Source organism: Zootoca vivipara, chromosome 6 (genome assembly GCF_965207765.1).
Source record: "Zootoca vivipara chromosome 6, rZooViv2.hap1.1, whole genome shotgun sequence".
NCBI lineage: Eukaryota > Metazoa > Chordata > Lepidosauria > Squamata > Lacertidae > Zootoca > Zootoca vivipara.
In genome coordinates this window covers 7,624,179-7,644,425 of record NC_142589.1, presented here as the reverse complement: position 1 = coordinate 7,644,425, position 20,247 = coordinate 7,624,179, and the positions used below count along the sequence as shown (strand labels likewise).

Below are 20,247 nucleotides of genomic sequence, written 5' to 3'. Positions count from 1 at the left end.
TGGGCAAAACACTATAGCAGGAAGGGAAGGCCAAGAAGGGAGGTGGTTTGGGGAGGGAATGGCCTCCAGGGTGCCCCAGGTGGCAGGTAGAGAGGCCAAGGGGCAAGGTTTGATCCTCCGCCCCTTTCCTAAGACCGAGGTCTCAAAGGGGCATTTCCATAGCTGCCAAGTTATCCCTTTTTTTAAGAGATTTTCCCTTATGCTGAATAGGCTTCCTCGTGAGAAAAGGGAAAACTTGGCAGCTATGGGCATTTCAGCACTTCGAGGGAATGGGGGTGAATTTCAAGGGCCCTGACATGGTGCTGCTTCGTGAAGCTGCCTTGCCCCAGGGCGTTTATAGAGATTCAAAATGGCAGTCAGCAACAGGCGAAGAAGAGGCCATGACAATCAGTTCACCTGCCTGCCCTCAAGATTCAGCCACAGCACCCCCCAAAAAAACCCAAGAGGGCAGGAGATCTTAGGCTCTGTTTCCTTACAGAGCCGCAGGGCATTCAAAATGGCAGTGAAAACAGGAGACTCTACCCCAGGCTTCCTCAAACTCAGCCCTCCAGATGTTTTTGGCCTACAACTCCCATGATCCCTACCTAGCAGGACCAGTGGTCAGGGATGATGGGAATTGTAGTCTCAAAACATCGGGAGGGCAGAGGTTGAGGAAGCCTCCTCTACCCCTTGTCCAATACAATAAGGGAAATCAGCACAAGGTCTCTTGTTCCAATTATTCTGGTTTTAAAAGGTACTATTGGAAAGGGGAGAAATACCCTGGAGCTCAGCAATCACCAGGCATACCTTGTTCTGCCACCTGGGCAGGTGGATTCTGGTTAGAAGCCAGAGGCCTAGTACCTGCAGCCTGGGCAGAAGTAGGTTGCTTCACACCTTTAAAAAAGGAAGAAAGTATAATTGTCAGCATATCACAACCAGGACCTGGCAGATAAACCATTTATTGTGATTCTCTTAATGGCAGCACGAAGGGTTTTTGTTTTTTTTTAAAGGTGCAATTTCTTACTTTAAAAAATTACTAACTTTGTTGACATTTTTTAAAACAATTACCAAGTATATAGTGTTGCCTTTCAGGACAGATGTTAAGTCTTGTGTGCAAATCATCCACATGGGCATCAAGACGGAAAACCTTGAACATTTGCACACTTGAACACTTGGTTCAGGAGAGTATGGGGCACTGCTGCTAATGGGGAAATTGACCCACAAATGAAGGCTGACAAGAGGAACAAAGCACAAAGATTGCCTTTGTGGGAGAACGGTGGAGCTTTATTTCGTTCACAAATTCTCCAGAAAACCACAGGGCGGTCTCACAGGATTATACTAGCTTGTGGGTCACTTGATAAGAATGTGTTTTACAGATGTATATGGTTATAAGTCGTGGTGGATGTATAGAAACACAAGTTTTTATAATGTATTTGGAGGGGTGACTCGGGGGAAATTTAAAGAATAAAAACTATTTTTAAAAAAAAGTGGGGGGAGAAAGCAGAGATTAGGGAGGAGCATCACGTCTCAGGCGGAAGAGTCTACACCAGGCGTCCCCAAACTTCAGCCCTCCAGATGTTTTGGACTACAATTCCCATCTTCCCCGACCACTGGTCCTGTTAGCTAGGGATCATGGGAGTTGTAGGCCAAAACATCTGAAGGGCTGCAGTTTGGGGATGCCTGGTCTAAGTGCCACAGCTAAAGGGGCTGTTTAGAATCCATTACACCTCGGAGCCATAACAACTATCAGTGGGCGCTTGGTAGAGGTGTCCTCAATTTTGTTACCAGAAAACCAACCATTGCCTGTACATGCCTCCTTTAGTGTGCCATCTTTGTTCCCCGCAGACTCCTCTGCGATGCCTGTCAATGAGTACATCCAATTGTAGTCTCAAAGCACCAGGGCCATCTTTAGCATATGCAGCGCCGGGTGCAAGGATCCGCCCAGCGCCCCCAAATTACCATATTTTCCCGTGTATTAGATGAGGTCGTCCTATACACGGATAGTGGCATGGGGGGGGGGGAGCTGCACACTGCCAGCCATCTGGTTGGCGAGTGCGCAACTCTCTCCCATGCCATTGCGGGAGAAGAGAATTTCCCACAGAGGCTTGGGAGGGAAAGCTGCGCGCCCGCCAGCCATCTGGTGCCCCCCCCAGCATTCGGCGCCGGGGTGCCCCGCACCCCTTGCACCCCCGGGTAAAGACGGCCCTGCAAAGCACTACGCCAGAGCTTTCCAAACTTCTTATGTCGGTGACACACTTTTTAGACATGCGTGTTTTTTTGCGGCGCAGTAATTCAGTTTCACATGCAAGGTTAAACTAACCCCTTATAAGAGATACGGACCCATATCGTGCGACACACCTGCACACTGCAGCTGACACACTCAAGTGTCGCGACACACGGTTTGTAAAGTTCTGCACTACACACACGCAACCCCCTGCCATCCAATCTGCATAGCTGCCAAGTCTCCCGTATTCCCCGGGAAACCCCCGTTTTTCCGGCTGTCCCCAGCCGAAAAAACGGATTTTTTTTGTTTTTCCCCGGTTTATTCTGGCGCGGCGGCCATTTTGGAACTGGGCGGAGCATGCTCAGAAGCGATTCTTAATGCTGCTATGCCCAGTTCCAAAATGGCTGCAGCGCAACTTCTGGTGCGGCAGCCATTTTGGAACAGGGCAGAGCAGCATCAAAAGTCGCTTCTGAGCATGCTCCGCCCAGTTCCAAAATGGCGGCAGCGCTACTTCCGGTCTGCTACTTCCGGTCCAGTCCCTTATTTCTCAGACCCGAACTTGGCAGGTATGGATAATCTGCCTGCTAACCCCGTTATTATTTCCTTCAATAAAGGCTTACGCCTCAGTTTCCCTTCTCATCTATCCAAAGCCACTCACTCCACAGCCATTTAAAACTTTAAATCCCTCAGCACCTCCAGCGGCCGGAAAAAGCAAGCAAGCAGGCAATCGCAGCTCTATCCATCCAATAGGAACCAGACGCTATCTATTTATACTGTTAAACCAAGGAAAGCTTGTTTTTCTCAATGAAACCATGGATAAAAATCATTTGTAAATGTAGGATTCTTGCTTTTGTAACTTGAAAATCTTGTGTGTCCCATTGCATTATGGGGAACGTGCTGCCTGCAGGAACTTTTTACCTTTCCCTCAAAGTGTGAGACCATGTAGGCAGCTACCAATCAAAGGAAACACCTAAAGGGTTCTCCTTTCTTTTCCTTTTGATCAATGACCCTAGATAGTGTCAATGGTCCCCAAATACTCTACTGTTTGCCCAGGTCCGCTGCCTAAAGGGATCACCGGGGCCCTGCCAGACATCACGGTTGTCATGCCCACGAAACCCAGCAAAAACCTATTTCTACTGTCAAAGGTTTGTGTAAACTACATCTGGAACGATGTAAATCTTGCTAATAATCAGGAACGTGACACACCTTGACCTGCCTGGCCCACTGTAACTCCACCAAATGTGTGGTGTGATTTTTGACATTTACCCAGTGACTCCGACTCCTTTCTTGCAACATCTCCTCACGCTGTCTTATGAGGAAAGCGACCCCAAACTCAGTGGGAGCTTTCCAAATTGCTAATCTAGTCACCTAAAAATGCAAACTCTGTGATTATCCCTGATCTGTCTGTACCCACTGAGACTCTGGTCTCATCCACATGTGCCTAGAAAGCACTTTTGCTTGTCCTGAGCTTTCTTAGGCACGAGACCAAGTGGTTTTGAATTTGCTCCGCCACTTTCCCCTGGAAAACCCACTCTTTAGCACTAATCGGAACAAACAGCAATCTGCAGGAAACCCAATTGCCATTTGTTCTGATTCAGCACTAAAGATCGGGTTTCCCCAGGGGAAATCAGCAGGGGAAATGGAGGTGTGGATTAGCCCTCTCTCAGTACCAACGGGGCTATACCTGATGTGACTACACTTGGATTAAATCCCAGACCCTTTGAAAATAAAAAAGGGGTAGTTGGATGCGGTTACCTGTGGGAGGTGGGGGAACGACACTTAGCACAATCTCAGAGGCAGTCATGTTTTGCCTATTCTAAAGGCTGACTCGTGGAAATATAAAACACTACGTTTTGGAGCACAATATTAAGCTGCAAAACTGGGCAGTTTTACTCCTAAAGAAGGCAGAAAATAATCTCTTGCTTCCCCCACCAGATAAATAACTCAAGTGGGTCAGCTATATTTAGGATAAAAGGAATAAAAACACAGGCAGCAATCAGAAACTAGGAAGCAGATGAGAGAAACCCTGATCAAAAACACCTTTTTAGGTTGTTGCTGTTTTAAAAACAAAGCTGCATCCATTACTCTGAAAACCCTTGAAGAAAAGATTGAGAGGTAAGATGAGAGCCATCTTCCAATATCTGAAGAACCGTCTCGTGGAAGATGGAGCAAGCTTGTTTTCTCCTGCTTCGGAGGCTAGGACTCACACCAATGGATTCAAGTTGCAAGAAAGGAGATTCTGACTAAACCTTAGCAAGAACTTTCTGGCGTTAAGAGGTGTTCAATGTTGGAATGGACCAACTCAGAAGGTGGTGGACTCTCTTTCTTTGGAGGTTATAAAGCAGAGGTTGGATGGCCACCTGTCATGGATGCTTTAGTTGTGATTCCTGCCTTGGATTAGATGACTCCTTCCAACTCTACAATTCTCTGAGTCTAAATAGAAACCCCATCAAAGGAAAGGAAAGAATTGCCCAACTGTTTGGTTGTTTTCTCCCTACCCACCCACCCACCTGCTTTCTCAGACTTTCTCTATGCTCACCTGCCTCAAACAAACTTGAACGTGTAATAATAATAATAATAATAATAATAATAATAATAATAATTTATTATTTATACCCCGCCCATCTGGCCGGGTCTCCCCAGCCACTCTGGGCGGCTTCCAACAGAAGAATAAAATACAATAATCGATTAAACATTAAAAGTCTCCCTGAACAGGGCTGTCTTCAGGTGTCTTCTAAAAGTCTGGTAGTTGTTTTCCTTTTTGACATCTGTTGGGAGGGCGTTCCACAGGGCAGGCGCCACCACCAAGAAGGCCCTCTGCCTAGTTCCCTGCAACTTGGCTTCTCGCAACGAGGGAACCGCCAGAAGGCCCTCGGTGCTGGACCTCAGTGTCCGGGCAGAATGATGGAGGTGGAGACGCTTCTTCAGGTATACTGGACCGAGGCCATTTAGGGCTTTAAAGGTCAGCACCAACACTTTGAATTGTGCTCGGAAACGTACTGTTATTATCACAGCTAAAGTACCCCTAATGGACGGCCACCCAACCTCTGCTTAAAAACCTGCAATGAACAAGGTGGGATGGAATGCAATTAAAAGGGCCGATGGACCAGATCTGTAGAGATGGAGAAAGGTGCCAAAGTGGATTATCTGGGTAAAGACTTTGTGTCAAGAAAAAATAAACTATTTTCAGCCTGCAAGCAAGATTCTTTGGTATGTGACCCTGTAAACGCAGCAGGGAAGGGAACGAGAAGAGGGGCCCAATATCCCTCTGCAAGAGGTCTGAGAACATTGATTTGAACGACTACACATGTGAAAAGGAAAATATACTTATGGGAAACAAAAAGAATACTGTTTGTGAAGTTGTATATTGGCAGCTGTGAGAATGGTTTACATCTAGTGGAGATTTCAAGTGGGTTTTAAGAAAAAAGGAAGTGGCAACAACAGAAGAGATGGACATATGTTGGCAGCAGGAGTGGGAAACCTGGTTTTTTTAAAGTATTAAATTAAATAAACTAGGCTTGATTTGCATCAATTTGGAAAACCAATAAAAATATTATTTTTAAAAGTAAACTGGAAGCAAAAAACAAAACAAAAAAACCTGCAATGAAGGGGAGAGCACCACCTTCCAAGGGAGTCCGTTCCACTGTCAAACAGCTCTTACTGTCATAAATGTCTTCCTGGTGTTTAGTCGGAATCTCCTTTCTTGTCATTGGAATCGGGTCCTGCCCTCTGGAGGAGCAGGGAAAAAGTCTGCTCCCTCTTCTATGGGCCAGCCCTTCAGATCATTGACGATAGCCATCATCTGAAGGTATCTGAAGAAGTGTGCATGCACACGAAAGCTTATACCAGCGACAAACTTAGTTGGTCTCTAAGGTGCTGCTGGAAGGAATTTTTTTATTTTGTTTCGATAGCCATCATGTCACCCCTCAGTCTTCTCTTCTCAAAGCTAAACAAACCCAACTCCCTATACCACCGTTTACCCAAAGAGAAGCCCCTGCGGAACCCGAGAGAACTGTTTATCCCCAGCAGACAGACGCAGGATTGTACTGTAATTGAGTTTGCACTGTGGCAAGATTTGGACAGGAAAGATGCTGGCACACGGTCAGCCAGTTTGCTGCCCCAGATCTTGAGATAATGAGATCAAACATTGCAGCGTCGTTTTGTTTTGTTTTTTGCAATTCAGCCCAGATGAAAGCCAGCAGCCCATATGGCAGGAGGCGAGGGGATTACATGATGGGTAGAGCTCTTCTGCGGCAGGCTGTTTAAACATTCCCTGCATAGCGGAGGAATCTTGGGTCCTTTCCAGTTTGTGTTTAGCTCACAGGGCAAAAGCCTACCCGCTTGGCTCCCCTAGCTAAGACCCCATCTAGGGAGACTCACTCCTTGACAGATGCTGTCCATCATCTGTTAGCTTTTTTTTTTTGTACCAGGGCAATTTCCAAGGCCATATTACGCCAAAGTCTAAAGGGACAACGCAGCTGCGAAGCAGGGAAACGCAACTGACAGCATCACAAACACAGCAGATGTGGCCGTGTCAGCTTGTGGAGCTGCAGTCGGTGCAGAATGCTTCAGCACAATTGCTGGCAGGAGTGAGACCCCAACAGCATAGAACACCTGTGCTCAGAGATGGGCAACGGCTGCCAACTTGCTACTGGGCCAAGTTCAAGGTGTTTATATTGGTACATAAAACCTTTAACAACTTGGGACCAGCTTACCTGTGAGAACACCTTGCCTCACATACGCTCCCTCGACTGCTTTGATCTGCAGAACTGGCATTGCTACAGGGGCCATGTAATCCTCATTACACACTTATAAGAAATCACTCTTTCAGTATGGCAGCGCACAAACTTTGGAACTCCCTGAATATTGACACCAGGCAGTCCCTTCTTTTGGCACCTGCTAAAAACCTTTTTCTTTAGACAAGCCTACTCAGATGTTTACAAAGTTGGCGAGAGTTTTAATGTTTTTAGCTTCCTGCTGATGTTAAAAACCGTTTTTTCCCTGTTTTTCAAACAGCTGTTTTTAACTGCATTTACTGTAATTTTACCGTTTCGTTATTTCTGTAAATTGCTTTGAAATTTGTTTGGGGTTTCCTTTTCTTTTGCAAACGAGTGGCATATCAATTTATTAAATAAAAGTAAATCAAGGCGTTATAAAAGCATTTTTCCTTAAAAAATCGTAGAATTGTAGAGTTGGAAAGGACCCAGATAGGTGGAATGTGAACCTGTGTTTTTTTCATCTGGGCTTGCTGTTGGTTTTAATTATTATCTGAATGTTTTTAATGGCTGTTTTTAAGATGGTGACAACTCTTGCCTGCCTCCAGTCTGCAGGCGTCTCACCGGTTCTCCAAGGTGAGTGGTATGGGGCTTGGCTTGGGAATAGCTGGTATGGGGCACTAGAATATATTATAGGTGGAACATTCTCTGCCTACTTCTCTCTCACCTCCAGGGCTTTGACCGGCTTCATTCTCTCTAGTGCGTTCCCAGTTTTGGTTGTCCTCACTAATATATTCGCTGCCACCAGGCCCCATCTTGGCCTCGGAAGGTTTGCGGCTAATTTGCGGATAATTTCTCCGACTGGAAGCAGCTGCGGTTGGCTCAGCGCCTGCATAGACATCAGAAAAAGAGGGGCAGGGGCACAAACAGTAGGGAAGTTACTTTCCCATCAGAACAGCAGGTGCAAAGATATCCAGCTGGAAGTCATGACAACTGCGAGCAAGAAGGAAATGCTAGAAAGCTGCAGACTGCAGGAAGGAGGGCTGCTTGCTTCCCGAAAGCTCACCGACTGACCTGCGGTGAAATCAAAGAGAAGGGCTTAGCATCCACTGATGAAGGGAAAGGATCAGTTGCAGAATGCTGACAACAAACATGACTCCGGTGCAACGCAAACGGACAATATTTGGGCCGGGGGAATATCTTCATATAGCCCTGTTCTAAAACTGTTTACTTTGCATATTGCTCAGCTTGCAGACTTAACATACAGAAAAAGAGAACAAAAAGAACATACATATAGAGAAGATTGGAAAACAGTTATTAAATATATGGGAAATAACTGTGTACAGCTGAAAACGCGGGCAGCGTTAAGATAAATTCAACAGGGTCAATAAGTTTTGATGGATGTAATGATGGAATACTGAATGGTTTAGCTTTTGTAAAATGTGCAGGGATTTACGGTATGCAAAACGAACCACGGAAAGAGAAGAAGAGAAGTCGCTGATATTTTAAGGATGCAAAAGTGAGTGTTTTAAATTGTATAACGGAAAACGTAATAAAAATTCTATTAAAAATTTAAAAAGCAAAACTGTTTATTTTGGCCCGGGAATATACAAGTGTGATTTGATCTTCTGTGCTGTTTCCCCGCTTGGCATGTAGCGTATCTTAAAAGTCATTGCCTGTTTTGTAGGACCCCTTATCCCCAACCTGCAAACTGCCAGTTCTGTAGAGGTCGCTTTGTGGCTTCTAAGTTCTAAGTACAAGGGACTCTGCATAGGCCCAGAGGCTCAGCTCTGGTGCTGAAAACAGGTTCTAGGGCTAGAGCACTTGGGACCCCTAAGTTCACATTAAAACCCAGGGTCCCCATCTTCTGCTCAAAAATGTTGATAATGGCATTTCATATAAGAAAGGTATGAGCTGGGGGGGAGCAGCTACCCTTTAGTCCACATGGGAAGGAGGGAGGGAATTTGCAATAGATTGACTTTTTATAGATATTTTAATATTTTTAGATTCTTATTCACATCAAGCGAATGGCAATTTTACTGGCTCGCTGTGCCAAGCGGGAAGGAGATTCTTTGCAATTAGGAAAGGAGACTTGGCTTTCCAGCTGACAGCTAAGAGCCAGGCCACAATTGCAGTGTGCCAGCGCTTGCTTAGATCGCAAGCAGACTAATGACTGTCCTGACAGCATCAATCACCCAGCCGTTCCCGTGGGTGCCAGGCTCTTCCATGCGATTTGCAGGCTGATCCAGATTTTAATAATGGGGCAATCACTCAAGATTAGCACCTCCTGATGAGCAGCTGACAGCCCCTCAGAATGACAGCGGAAGACAAAAGCTCATCAGTCTCTCGGGGGCCCAAATGGTGGGAAGAAGGAAGCACTGGAGAACTCGCCCCCGGTAGAACAGTTGTGCAAGGCCAAACTGCTCCAAGCTACTGCTTAGTTTACAAGGAGGGGCTGAAAGCTGCTGAGAAGCCAGCAGAGCAAATTCACTGCACAGAAGGAGGGAGGGATTTGACAAATTCAGTTCCTGTTTCTTGTTTTTCTGATCTCAAGCTAGGTTCTCAACATTTTTGCATCAGTTTGTTTAAAAAAAAAAAAGTCCTCACAAAAATTTGCCACTCTTCTAGAGCACTTTTCTCCTAATACAGTGGTACCTTGGTTCTCAAACTTCATCTGTTCCGGATGCCTGTTCCAAAACAAGTGTTCCAAAACCAAGGTGCGCTTTCCCATAGAAAGTAATGCAGGCCCAATTGCATTCAGGATCCGGCCCGTGGACTGTCCGTGGATCGGTGTGGGGATTCTGTTTATTCGGACTGTGCCATTTTTTTTTCCTGTGCCATTTCATTTCCCCCACTCTCCCTCACACATCGCGGCGGCAACTCCTCCCTCCCTCCTCCTGGATTCTCACCACCCTGCCTAGAGGAGGAAGGGGGCTGGGCTGAGCTGGCTGAGTGCTATTTTAAGCAGCCCCTCTCTAGAGCCAGCCCTGTCACGCCGCTCATCTTCCTGCCGCCACCCTGTGCTCCTGTGAGCCAGAGAGTGGACCGGATGAGCTCGCTCTGCCTGCCCACGAGAAGCAGCAGAGGTGGTGGTGGTGGTGGTGGTAGCAGCAGCCCCTGGGAAGGTAAGCGCAGCGGCTGGGGTTGGGGCTGGGGAGGAGGACTACTTGCTCCCCTCGCCTCTTCTTCCAGCTCCCTCCGGCCCGCTACAAGGTCTGAGGGACAATGGACCAAGGCATGCTTTTCCATAGAAAGTAATGCAAAACAGATTAATCCGTTCCAGACTTTTAAAAACAACCCCCAAAACAGCAATTTAACATGAATTTTACTAAGTAACGAGACCATTGATCCATAAAATGAAAGCAATAAACAATGTACTGCAGTCACACAATCAATCAATCAGTAGCTGAACTGGCCACACAGTCACAAAAACAAAACAAGAAAGGCACAAAAACAAAAAAGCAAAATAAATAGCAAAAACAGACAGACCTCAGTGTAGCACTCAAAACCGAAGTGTGGCACTCAAATCGGAAGCGTAACACTCAAAACGGAGCACATTCGGCTTCCAAAAAATGTTCGCAAATCGGGACACTTACTTCCGGGTTTACAGTGTTTGGGTTCCAAGTTGTTTGAGACCAAGGCTTTTAAGAACCAAGGTATATGCATTTTTGAAAGCAATTTCCCATAATAGAATACAATGGAAAAGATACAAATGCAATGAAGAGGAATAAATATGCCAAAGAAGTAAGATTTCTTACCGTAGGATTCCTGTTCGACGGGGGCAGCTGCTTCAGCTTGACCTTGGAAGCAAAAGGAAGGGATTGTTTATTGAAAGGAAGTGAACAGGGCTGCCTTAAGCATATGCGGTGCCGGGGTGCAAAGATCCGCCCAGCCCCCCCCCCCTGCCAGGTTGCCCAGTCCCAGGCATGCAGTAGGGCGGAGCCGGCCGGCTGCCTCAACATCTCGCTGGCTCAGTCACCACTGAACATGTGGCATAGAGCCGCCCGCAGCAGAAGAGCCCGCCGTGGCGCTCTTCCATGGACTCAACTCTCGGGTCCCGGACTCTTGGCCTGGCACCCCTGAGAGCCCAGCGCCCTGCACCCCTAGCGCCTATGGGTAAGACGGCCCTGTAAGTGAATTCATACAACAAAAAGGGAGTTTCAGTCCTGCTATTGGAGGCAGAGCAAGCACTGCTAAGAGATGCCCAAAGGTACCATCTGTAACTAAGCAGAGCCAGCACACTCTTTGAATGCTGTCGATCTGATCTTTAACAATTATTGAAAAGTCAATATAAGCAAACTACTGCATTTGTTCATTTATTTTTCTTAACACATTGATAGCCTGCTTTCCATATTAGAACAACAAAAACTGAAATAATGGGCTAATGCTGCCAATTTCTTCAAAAGTCCAATACAATACAAGCAGCACGCAAGAGCACAAGATTCAATCAAGTTTCAATCAAGTATTATTAGTACAAAAAGAAAACAATAAGAGAACCATATACAAGTGCTGACACAGAAGCCAAAACCAAGCGTCAAGCAGATAGCATATACAAATAAATACCGAAAGGCTTAGTCAATACATGCTCAAACTAAGAAAACTCTGAATATAAGAAATTGAATATGTAAATGTATCAAAGCCGCATGAGAGAACCTTTTGAAAAAGAACTTGAGCATTGTGACCTAAGCCAAGATAAGTGGTTTCATACCAATTTGAATGCATTAAACATAACTGAAAGCAGAAGGAGAAACTACTGAAGAAGCCCGTCATATGGGCGAAACAGGCGAAAAACGCCGGCAGCCTGTCTATCATTGACACTTCGTTCGACCTGCTGCCACTTTGCTGACCGCTATATAGCCTCAAAGACCATAAAGACTGGTTTGCCTTTCGGTATTTATTTGTATATGCTATCTGCTTGACGCTTGGTTTTGGCTTCTGTGTCAGCACTTGTATATGGTTCTCTTATTGTTTTTTTTTTTGTACTAATAATACTTGATTGAAACTTGATTGAATTTTGTGCCCTTGCGTGCTGCTTGTATTGTATTGGACTTCCATATTAGAACAACACCGTGGTTTCCAGAATGAAATCAGTAAAGACTGTCAGAAACTAATAGCAAATGCTACAGATATACATGGCAGGTAAAGGTAAAGGACCCCTGGACAGTTAAGTCCAGTCAAAGGCGACTATGGGGCCCATCTCATTTTCAGGCCAAGGGAGCTGACGTTTGTCCACAGACAGCTTTCCGGGTCATGTGGACTAAACCGCTTCTGGAGCAATGGAACACCATAACGGAAACCAGAGTGCACGAAAACCTTCCCACCGCAGCAGTACCTATTTATCTACTTGCATTGGTGTGCTTCTGAACTGCTAGGTTGGCAGGAGCTGGGACAGAGGAATGGGAGCTCACCCCGTCGCGGGGATTCGAACTGCCAGCCTTCTTATCGGCAAGCCCAAGAGGCTCTGTGGTTTAGACCACAGTGCCACCCGCTCCCTGCAAGGCAGAACACCATTATCATAGGCGCTCACAGAATCTCTAGGAGATGGTCATGCCACTGCATGGGGGCCACTGCAGAGAAGGCGCTCTCGTGATGCAACACCAGGTGAATCTCTGCCAGGAAATTACTAGAAGGGCTTTCTCCAACAATCTCAGGCTGGATCTACACTGATCTGGAAAATGCTATAAAAAAAATATAGCCCTCCATGCAATTTCCCATTGGTGACAGATCTACACTGCTCTACACTGCCCTCTGGTGTCACATTTTTATAACACATTTTTAACATTATAACTCACGAGTGTAGATTAGTCCTGAGTGAATGGGCTAGACCAGGCTTTCCCAAACTTGGGTCTCCAACTGTTGTTGGACTCCAACTCCCATCATCTGTATTTAGCAGGACCAGGGGTCAGGGATGATGGGAACTGTAGTCCAAAAATGGTTTGAGACCCAAGTCTGGGAAACCCTGGGCTAGGCTAAACAACAAGTATGCAATGTGCAAATCATCAGAACATGTGCACCAATTTTATAAGCAAGGCTGAACATTCTCAGGAAAGGGAGGAGCTTAATATCGAGCCAATTTCAAATCAAGCAGGGTGGGGCAGGGGACTGTCCACCACAATTTTTAACCATTGCATCTCCCCCATGCCTCTCTTCTTTCTTACTGCATAAGTTTGCATTGCAAACTCCTTGCAGCAGAGACCTATTATTTTGGAGTTTTTGTTTTTTTTAACCTATGCTGAAATCTAATCTAACAATGTTGTATGTTATCAGCGCTGCAATAATCAACAGCATATTTTGCTTACCGCGATTCTGCTGGCGAGGATACGGCTTCGAGTCCTGAGCAGGGGCGGCTGCTTCACTGGGCAGCGGCTGCTGTTTGCCCTTGCTGATGGGCATAGGTTCAGGGAGCATTTGCTTGGGCACCCCCTTGAAGAACCACGCCCCAGAGCGCTTCCATACCTGAAAACAGAACAGGACAAAGAGGCATGAGAACAGTATGTTCCGAGACGGCTGATGCTGTACAGTTTTAATGTTTAATCGATTATTTTATTTTATTTTTCTGTTGGAACCCAGCCAGATGGGCAGGGTATAAATAATAAATTATTATTATTATTATTATTATTATTATTATTATTATTGTCAAGGATTGTTGCGACTACTCCTGAGTAACGACCTTCCACGTGCTTGTCTTTCAAAAGTCTTTATTAGTGCACATTATTTACAGTGTAGTGAGCTGTCGGTTCCATGTCTTCTCATTCCGAATCAGAATCCGGCACTGCCCTCTTCCGCGATCTGGACCAGCATAAAAGCCTCGGGACAGCGAATCACCTCCCTTTTCTCCTCCTTCTCAATTCCGGTGTCGGGGCGAAGGGTCTACGGTCAGCCCTATTCCTGTCCACTCCTCCCGCCTCTCTCTCTCTTCCTGCCTGTGGAGCAGGGGCTCTCCAGTGCTGCCAGAGCCCTGGCACTCCTTCTCCATTTCCTGACTCACCCCTTCAGGCCCCTCGCTCTCATGACTGCTTGGAGACGGGCTGCTTCTGATGAGGGGGGGGTTCTCTGTAATCCCTCCCCCTCACAATTATTATTATTATTATTATTCCTGGGACTGTACCGCTGGCAATATGGGTTGTCACCTGATTGAATGCTCTCGATTCCAGCATTGCAGGGGACTCAACTAGATGATTCTTAATCCAGAATGCGGCAGCTAGACTGGTGACTGTGAATGGCTGCCAAGACCATGTAACACCGGTCCTGAAAGACCTACATTGGCTCCCAGTACGTTTCCGAGCACAATTCAAAGTGTCAGTGCTGACCTTTAAAGCCCTAAACAGCCTCGGCCCAGTATACCTGAAGGAGCGTCTCCGCCCCCATCGTTCAGCCCAGACACTGAGATCCAGCTCCAAAGGCCTTCTGGCGGTTCCCTCCCCACAAGAAGTGAGGTTACAGGGAACCAGGCAGAGGGCCTTCTTGGTAGTGGTGCCCGCCCTGTGGAATGCCCTTTAAACAGATATCAAGCAAATAAACAACTATCTGACTTTTAGAAGACATCTGAAGGCAGCCCTATTTAGGAAAGTTTTTGAAGTTTGATGTTTTATCGCTGATGGTGATGGGAGCTGCCCAAAGTGGCTGAGGAAACCCAGCCAGATGGGTGGGGTATAAATTATTATTATTATTATTATTATTATTATTATTATGGCCCTTGGGGTCCCTTCCAACTCTATAGTTCTATGATTCTTCCAACGGCAGGGTCAGATCTAGCAAGGGCTTTGCCTTTTTCACAGTTGCCACACACTGGACCGACATCTTCATCGATCTGTCCACTATGGCCCCAAGGCAGGCTTCCTCAACCTCGGCCCTCCAGATGTTTTGAGACTACAATTCCCATCATCCCTGACCACTGGTCCTGCTAGCTAGGGATCATGGGAGGTGTAGGCCAAAAACATCTGGAGGGCCGAGGTTGAGGAAGCCTGCCCCAAGGTCTCGTTCCTTATCCATCAACTCCAGGTCAAACCCCGTTGGCATATATGTGAAATTAAGACTTTTCACCCCCAAATGCGTCACTTTATATAAACACATACTTGCCATAGACAAACTCAATGACATTTGGAATCCATACTTACAAATACAGTGGTGCCTCGCTAGACGAATTTAATTCGTTCCACAGGTCTATTCTTATAACGAAAAATTCGTCTAGCGAATCCCATAGGAATGCATTGAATTTTTTTTAAAAAAAAAATTTGCCCATAGGAATGCATTAATTCAATTTCAATGCATTCCTATGGGAAACTGCAATTCGCTAGATGAATTTTTCGTAAAACGCATTCGTCTAGCGAGGCAACCTCCGCTAGAAAAAACCTTTCGTTAAGCGGAAATTTCGTTAAGCAGGGCATTCGTTAAGCAAGGCACCACTGTACTGTAATAGGTTAAGATCTGGTGAAGTACGATAACAACTTTAAACTATATAAAATCCCATTTCTCCATATGTTGCAAAGCACTTCCCCAGCCAAGAACTGTATACAAAAATGCATATCCCAAGGTTAAAGTGTGCCTAAAAATTTGTATGCTGCTGAAAATAGCATAATAGAAGAAATCGCTTTGCAAAAGATTGTGCATATTAGGCAAATTGCATAAGAAATTAGGAGAAATTCATGCTGGTGAATTTTAATTTAAGAAACCACGATTAAAAAAAATGCAAGGGGGAATAGGGGTTGTAGTCCATTGAAGCTAGGGAGGCCACAAAGTCCTGACTCCTCAAATAGGCATATTAGGATAGACCATAGCTGCCAAGTCTCCCGTATTCCCTGGGAAACCCCCGTTTTTCCAGTTGTCCCCAGCCGAAAAAACGGATTTTTTTGTTTTTCCCCGGTTTATTCTGGTGCGGCAGCCATTTTGGAACTGGGCGGAGCATGCTCAGAAGTGACTTTTGATGCTGCTTTGCCCAGTTCCAAAATGGCTGCAGTGCGACTTCTGGTGTGGCGGCCATTTTGGAACAGGGCAGAGCAGCATCAAAAGTCGCTTCCGAGCATGCTCCGCCCAGTTCCAAAATGGCGGCAGCGCTACTTCCGGTCTGCTACTTCCGGTCCAGTCCCTTATTTCTCAGGCCGGAACTTGGCAGGTATGGGATAGACCACCTGAAAAAGCATATACTCTGCATCGTTCATATATTTCCCAGGAAAATGCAGATCTAACAAGCCACTTCCCGACTGACCTCTCTCTGTTCGCAGCAGATCTTACACAACCAGACGGAGTGAGGCCGGTTGTTGTTGGTCTGGGTGCCACATTTAGTGCAGACATTCTGCATGGGAAAGAAAGATGCAAAACTCTCGTGATGCCAACACAGCCAGAAAAGCCCTTATCAGAATGAAGGTGGACTTCTGTTATGTCTGTGTACGAGTGTCTAAACAGCCCATGTTGGTCTCCCACGTTGGAAGACAGAGAGTGCCCATGTTGGTCTCCCACGTTGGAACAGCCCATAATCACAACACACATTTAAGATGCTATGGTACTGCTTTAAGCTTCCCCCAAAGAATTCTGGGAGCTGTAGTTTGTTAAGGGTGCTGAGAGCTCCTAGGAGACCTCTATAGACCTACAATCACTGTGGAAAAGGATTGACTGTCAAACCACTCTGGGAACTGTAGCTGTGGGCACTGGCGGAGGAAGAGGAGTGCAGGGGGAGCGCAACGCCCCTGGCAGCACGATCCCAGTGGGGTGCCATCGTGGCTCCCCACCCACCCACGCTGAGCGCCACGCCCCCACAGGCGACGTACCATGCCCCCAGGACACACGCCAGCCCCACCCCGGCCTGCTCTCCATCCCCCGTCCCCCCGGTGCTGGAGCATGAAGCTACACCACTGGCTCTGGGGGAGGAATTGGCCGGGGGGGGTGTCTCCTAACACCTCTCAGCACCCTTAACAAACCACAGAGCCCAGGACTCTTTAAAGTGGAATAAGAGTGCTTTCAGATGGGCCACATTGGAGGGGTATTGTCAAAGGTTGTTGCGACTACTCCAGAGTAATGACTTTCCACATGCTTGTCTTTTGTTGTTGTTGTTTAGTCGTTTAGTCGTGTCCGACTCTTCGTGACCCCATGGACCAGAGCACGCCAGGCACTCCTGTCTTGCACTGCCTCCCGCAGTTTGGTCAAACTCATGTTCGTAGCTTTGAGAACACTGTCCAACCATCTTGTCCTCTGTCGTCCCCTTCTCCTAGTGCCCTCAATCTTTCCCAACATCAGGGTCTTTTCCAAGGATTCTTCTCTTCTCATGAGGTGGCCAAAGTATTGGAGCCTCAGCTTCACGATCTGTCCTTCCAGGGAGCACTCAGGGCTGATTTCCTTAAGAATGGATAGGTTTGATCTTCTTGCAGTCCATGGGACTCTCAAGAGTCTCCTCCAGCTTGTCTTTTAACAGTCTTTATTGGTGCACTCTATTTACAGTGTAACAAGCTGTTGGATACATGTCTGCTCATTCCGATCCAGAATCCGGCACTGCCTCTTTACGCGACTTTGACCAACATAAAAGCCGCGGGACAGCGAATCTCCTCCCCTTTCTCCTCCTCCTTAATTCCGGTGCCGGGGGAAAGGGTCTACGATCTGTTTTTTCCCTGTTCCCCCTTCCCCCCCCCTCTCTCTCTTCCCTTCTGTGGAGCAGGGGCTCTCCCATGCTGCCAGAGACCTGGCGCTTTCTCTCCATTTCCTAACTAGTCCCTTCAGACCCCGCGCTTTCATGGCTGCTTAGGGATGAACTGCTCCTGATCAGAGGGGGAGGTTCTCTATAATCTCTCCCCCTTAAATCCATAAATATTGGCATTATTATTAGCAGTGCTTTTTTTCCTGGGGAGGGGGACGCAGGAGTATGCATACCCCTAAACATTGTGTGAATCTTTGTACTTTTGCCCGTTTACTGTATTTATTTCCCCCAATTTGCACAATAAAAAGGTAATTTTCGTCAAAATGGGAGTACCCCTAAACATTTTTTTATAGAAAAAAGCACTGGTTGTTGTTGTTGTTGTTGTTGTTTGGATGCGGCCTGTCTGAAAGCTGTGCACACCCACCCACTTTCCAATAACAACAATCAAGGAGAGTCACGTTTCTGACTGAAACAGCGCCAGACATTTTTTGGCCCGGCTGCAGAAGGTCGACCGCAGCAGATGGGGGAGCCTTCTCGTGCCATCTGTGCCGCGCAGCCCTGGCGCTGCCACTTGTGTCCTTGAGGGGAGGCTGCCTCCAGCTTAATTAAGGATGTCAACCTTCCAGCACAGCGAGGCTTGCTTTCAAGATGGCGGGCAAGGAGGGGGACCGCCTGCCCTTCTGAGTGAAGGTGCTCTGAGGCTTTGGTGAGGAACACAGGTGGAACGGTCCAAGGTGCAGGGGTCGCTTTCCCCCTCCAAAATAAATGAGAACATAAGGAGAGCACCTGCTGGATCAGGCCAAAGGTCCGTCTAGTCCGGCATCCTTTTCTCACAGTGGCCAAACAGATGCCCACAAGCGGGACATGAGCACAGCAGCTCTCTGCCCACCTGTGACTTCCAGCAACTGGTATTCAGGAGCATGACACTTCTGGCAGTGGCGATAGATCCGTCAGTTTGCATTTCTTAGTGCAGAAAGTATGGATCTGATGTGTAGATCCTATTCTACTTAATGCAAGAGGGTTCTGGAAGCTTCTCTGTGCGAAAGAAGCAAGCAGAAGCTTAATGGTGTTTGGGTTATATGTTCAGAGAAGCTGAGTACAGCTGGTTTAAAATGGTTCTCTTATCTCTTTTCTGTCAATGTCATGCTGACTATAATATTAGGGCCAGAAGGAGCCTGAGTTTCTCGCTCTCTCTTTTTGCTCTGGTGTGGTGTTCCGTATATAGTGTTAAGGTTTCTAAACAGCCCCTTTAGCTGTGGCACTTAACCAGGCACCCCCAAACTGCGGCCCTCCAGATGTTTTGGCCTACAACTCCCATGATCCCTAGCTAACAGGACCAATGGTTAGGGAACATGGGAATTGTAGTCCAAGACATCTGGAGGGCCGAAGTTTGTGGATGCCTGGTTTAGACTTATGATAAGTTATTCTAAGTTTGAGTTAAGTCTGCTGCAACTGGATTTCTTATGGGCAGTGCCAACCCTGAATGTGTTGGATTTGTGACCATTAGGCTCATTTGCCCTCAGTAGCAGTAAAAGCTCTGCTGGGTGAAATATTAATTGCCTCCGGTCTATTTTTTTGGGACTCCTGCAACATGTTTAAGTTGCTACTCTGCTAACGATACTTTGGAATCTACCCTGGATCAATATTGAGTGGAATTTCATGACTAGATCATACCCATCCTTAGCGTATAAAGGCCAAAATGCCTCAGGCCCCAAATATTTGACAGGCCGCCTCCTTCCCTTCAGACCCTCTTGGGTGCTGAGGTCGGCTGAGGATGCCACCTTGGTAGTTCAGTCACCCTCAGAGTCCTGCCCTTTGTCCCAGGAAGCAAACAACAACTGGGCCACCCCTGGAAGAAAGCATGCAAGGGCAGGAGGTGGAAAAGGGGGCAGAGGTTTGGGTTCCTCACCTTTTTGCAATCTTCGCACACCACGCAGGCTGACCCCAGGCGCCCCAGCTGTTCGCCGCACAAGATGCAGCGGTTGACCCCATCGCCGGCCACGTTTCGGCGCATGTCTTCCAGGCGGTTCATGAGACGCCTAGAGGAGGGGAGGCAAGGCAGCAAAGTCAAAAAAGGATGCAGGAAATGTTCCTTTTGGCCACGTTAATTGATTAAATCCTGCTATTTCCAACCCAGAAGATCTTGCTGAACTCGTAACTCCCATCAACCCAAGGTGACGCAGCCATGCTCCCACCATCTTTAAGAGTCACATGGCTGTGCTCAGAGCCATCTTTCCCATAGGGTTTACTGGCGCGTAGCGCCAGGGCGCCGGCCTCTCAGGGGAGCCCCAGCAAGTGGGGGAGCTGTGCGGCTTTGCCGGCAGCCTCCCCTTTCCCTGCACGCCCGCCAGCTGCACCCCGTCACCCATATAGCTGGCGGGCGTGCTGCTTGCCTCCCAAGCCTCCGCGGAAGGAGAGCGATCCCCGCAGAGGCTTAGGATGGACGCTGCACCCCGCCAACTACCGTATATGGCTGGCGGGCGTGCAGCTTCCTTCCCAAGCCCTTGTGGGAGGAGAGAGTGATCCCCACAGAGGATTAGGAAAAGGTTGACAACTCTGGGAAACAGGCGGTGGGGCGCCAGAGGGAACTTGGCACCAAGGGGCCGGATATGCTTAAGACGGCCCTGGCTGTGCTGGCTGGGGTTGAGGGCAGCAGACTGGTGAAGCCTGGTTTAGAAAGCCTTTCCTTAATGTCAGCTCAACGG

The 20,247-nt window shown here is 47.3% G+C and overlaps 1 protein-coding gene across 1 annotated transcript in view; it reads right to left on the bottom strand.

Moving 5' to 3' along the window:
- The window catches only part of RPH3A (rabphilin 3A), a 95,635-nt gene that overhangs the window by 22,541 nt on the left and 52,847 nt on the right, over nt 1-20,247 (bottom strand). The window contains exons 4-9 of the mRNA XM_060276326.2: nt 19,452-19,581; nt 16,124-16,210; nt 13,218-13,374; nt 10,677-10,718; nt 7,646-7,807; nt 787-873 (exon numbers count right to left, since the gene is read on the bottom strand). Coding sequence (XP_060132309.2) covers nt 787-873; nt 7,646-7,807; nt 10,677-10,718; nt 13,218-13,374; nt 16,124-16,210; nt 19,452-19,581 — 665 coding nt within the window. The remainder of the gene's footprint in view (nt 1-786; nt 874-7,645; nt 7,808-10,676; nt 10,719-13,217; nt 13,375-16,123; nt 16,211-19,451; nt 19,582-20,247) is intronic.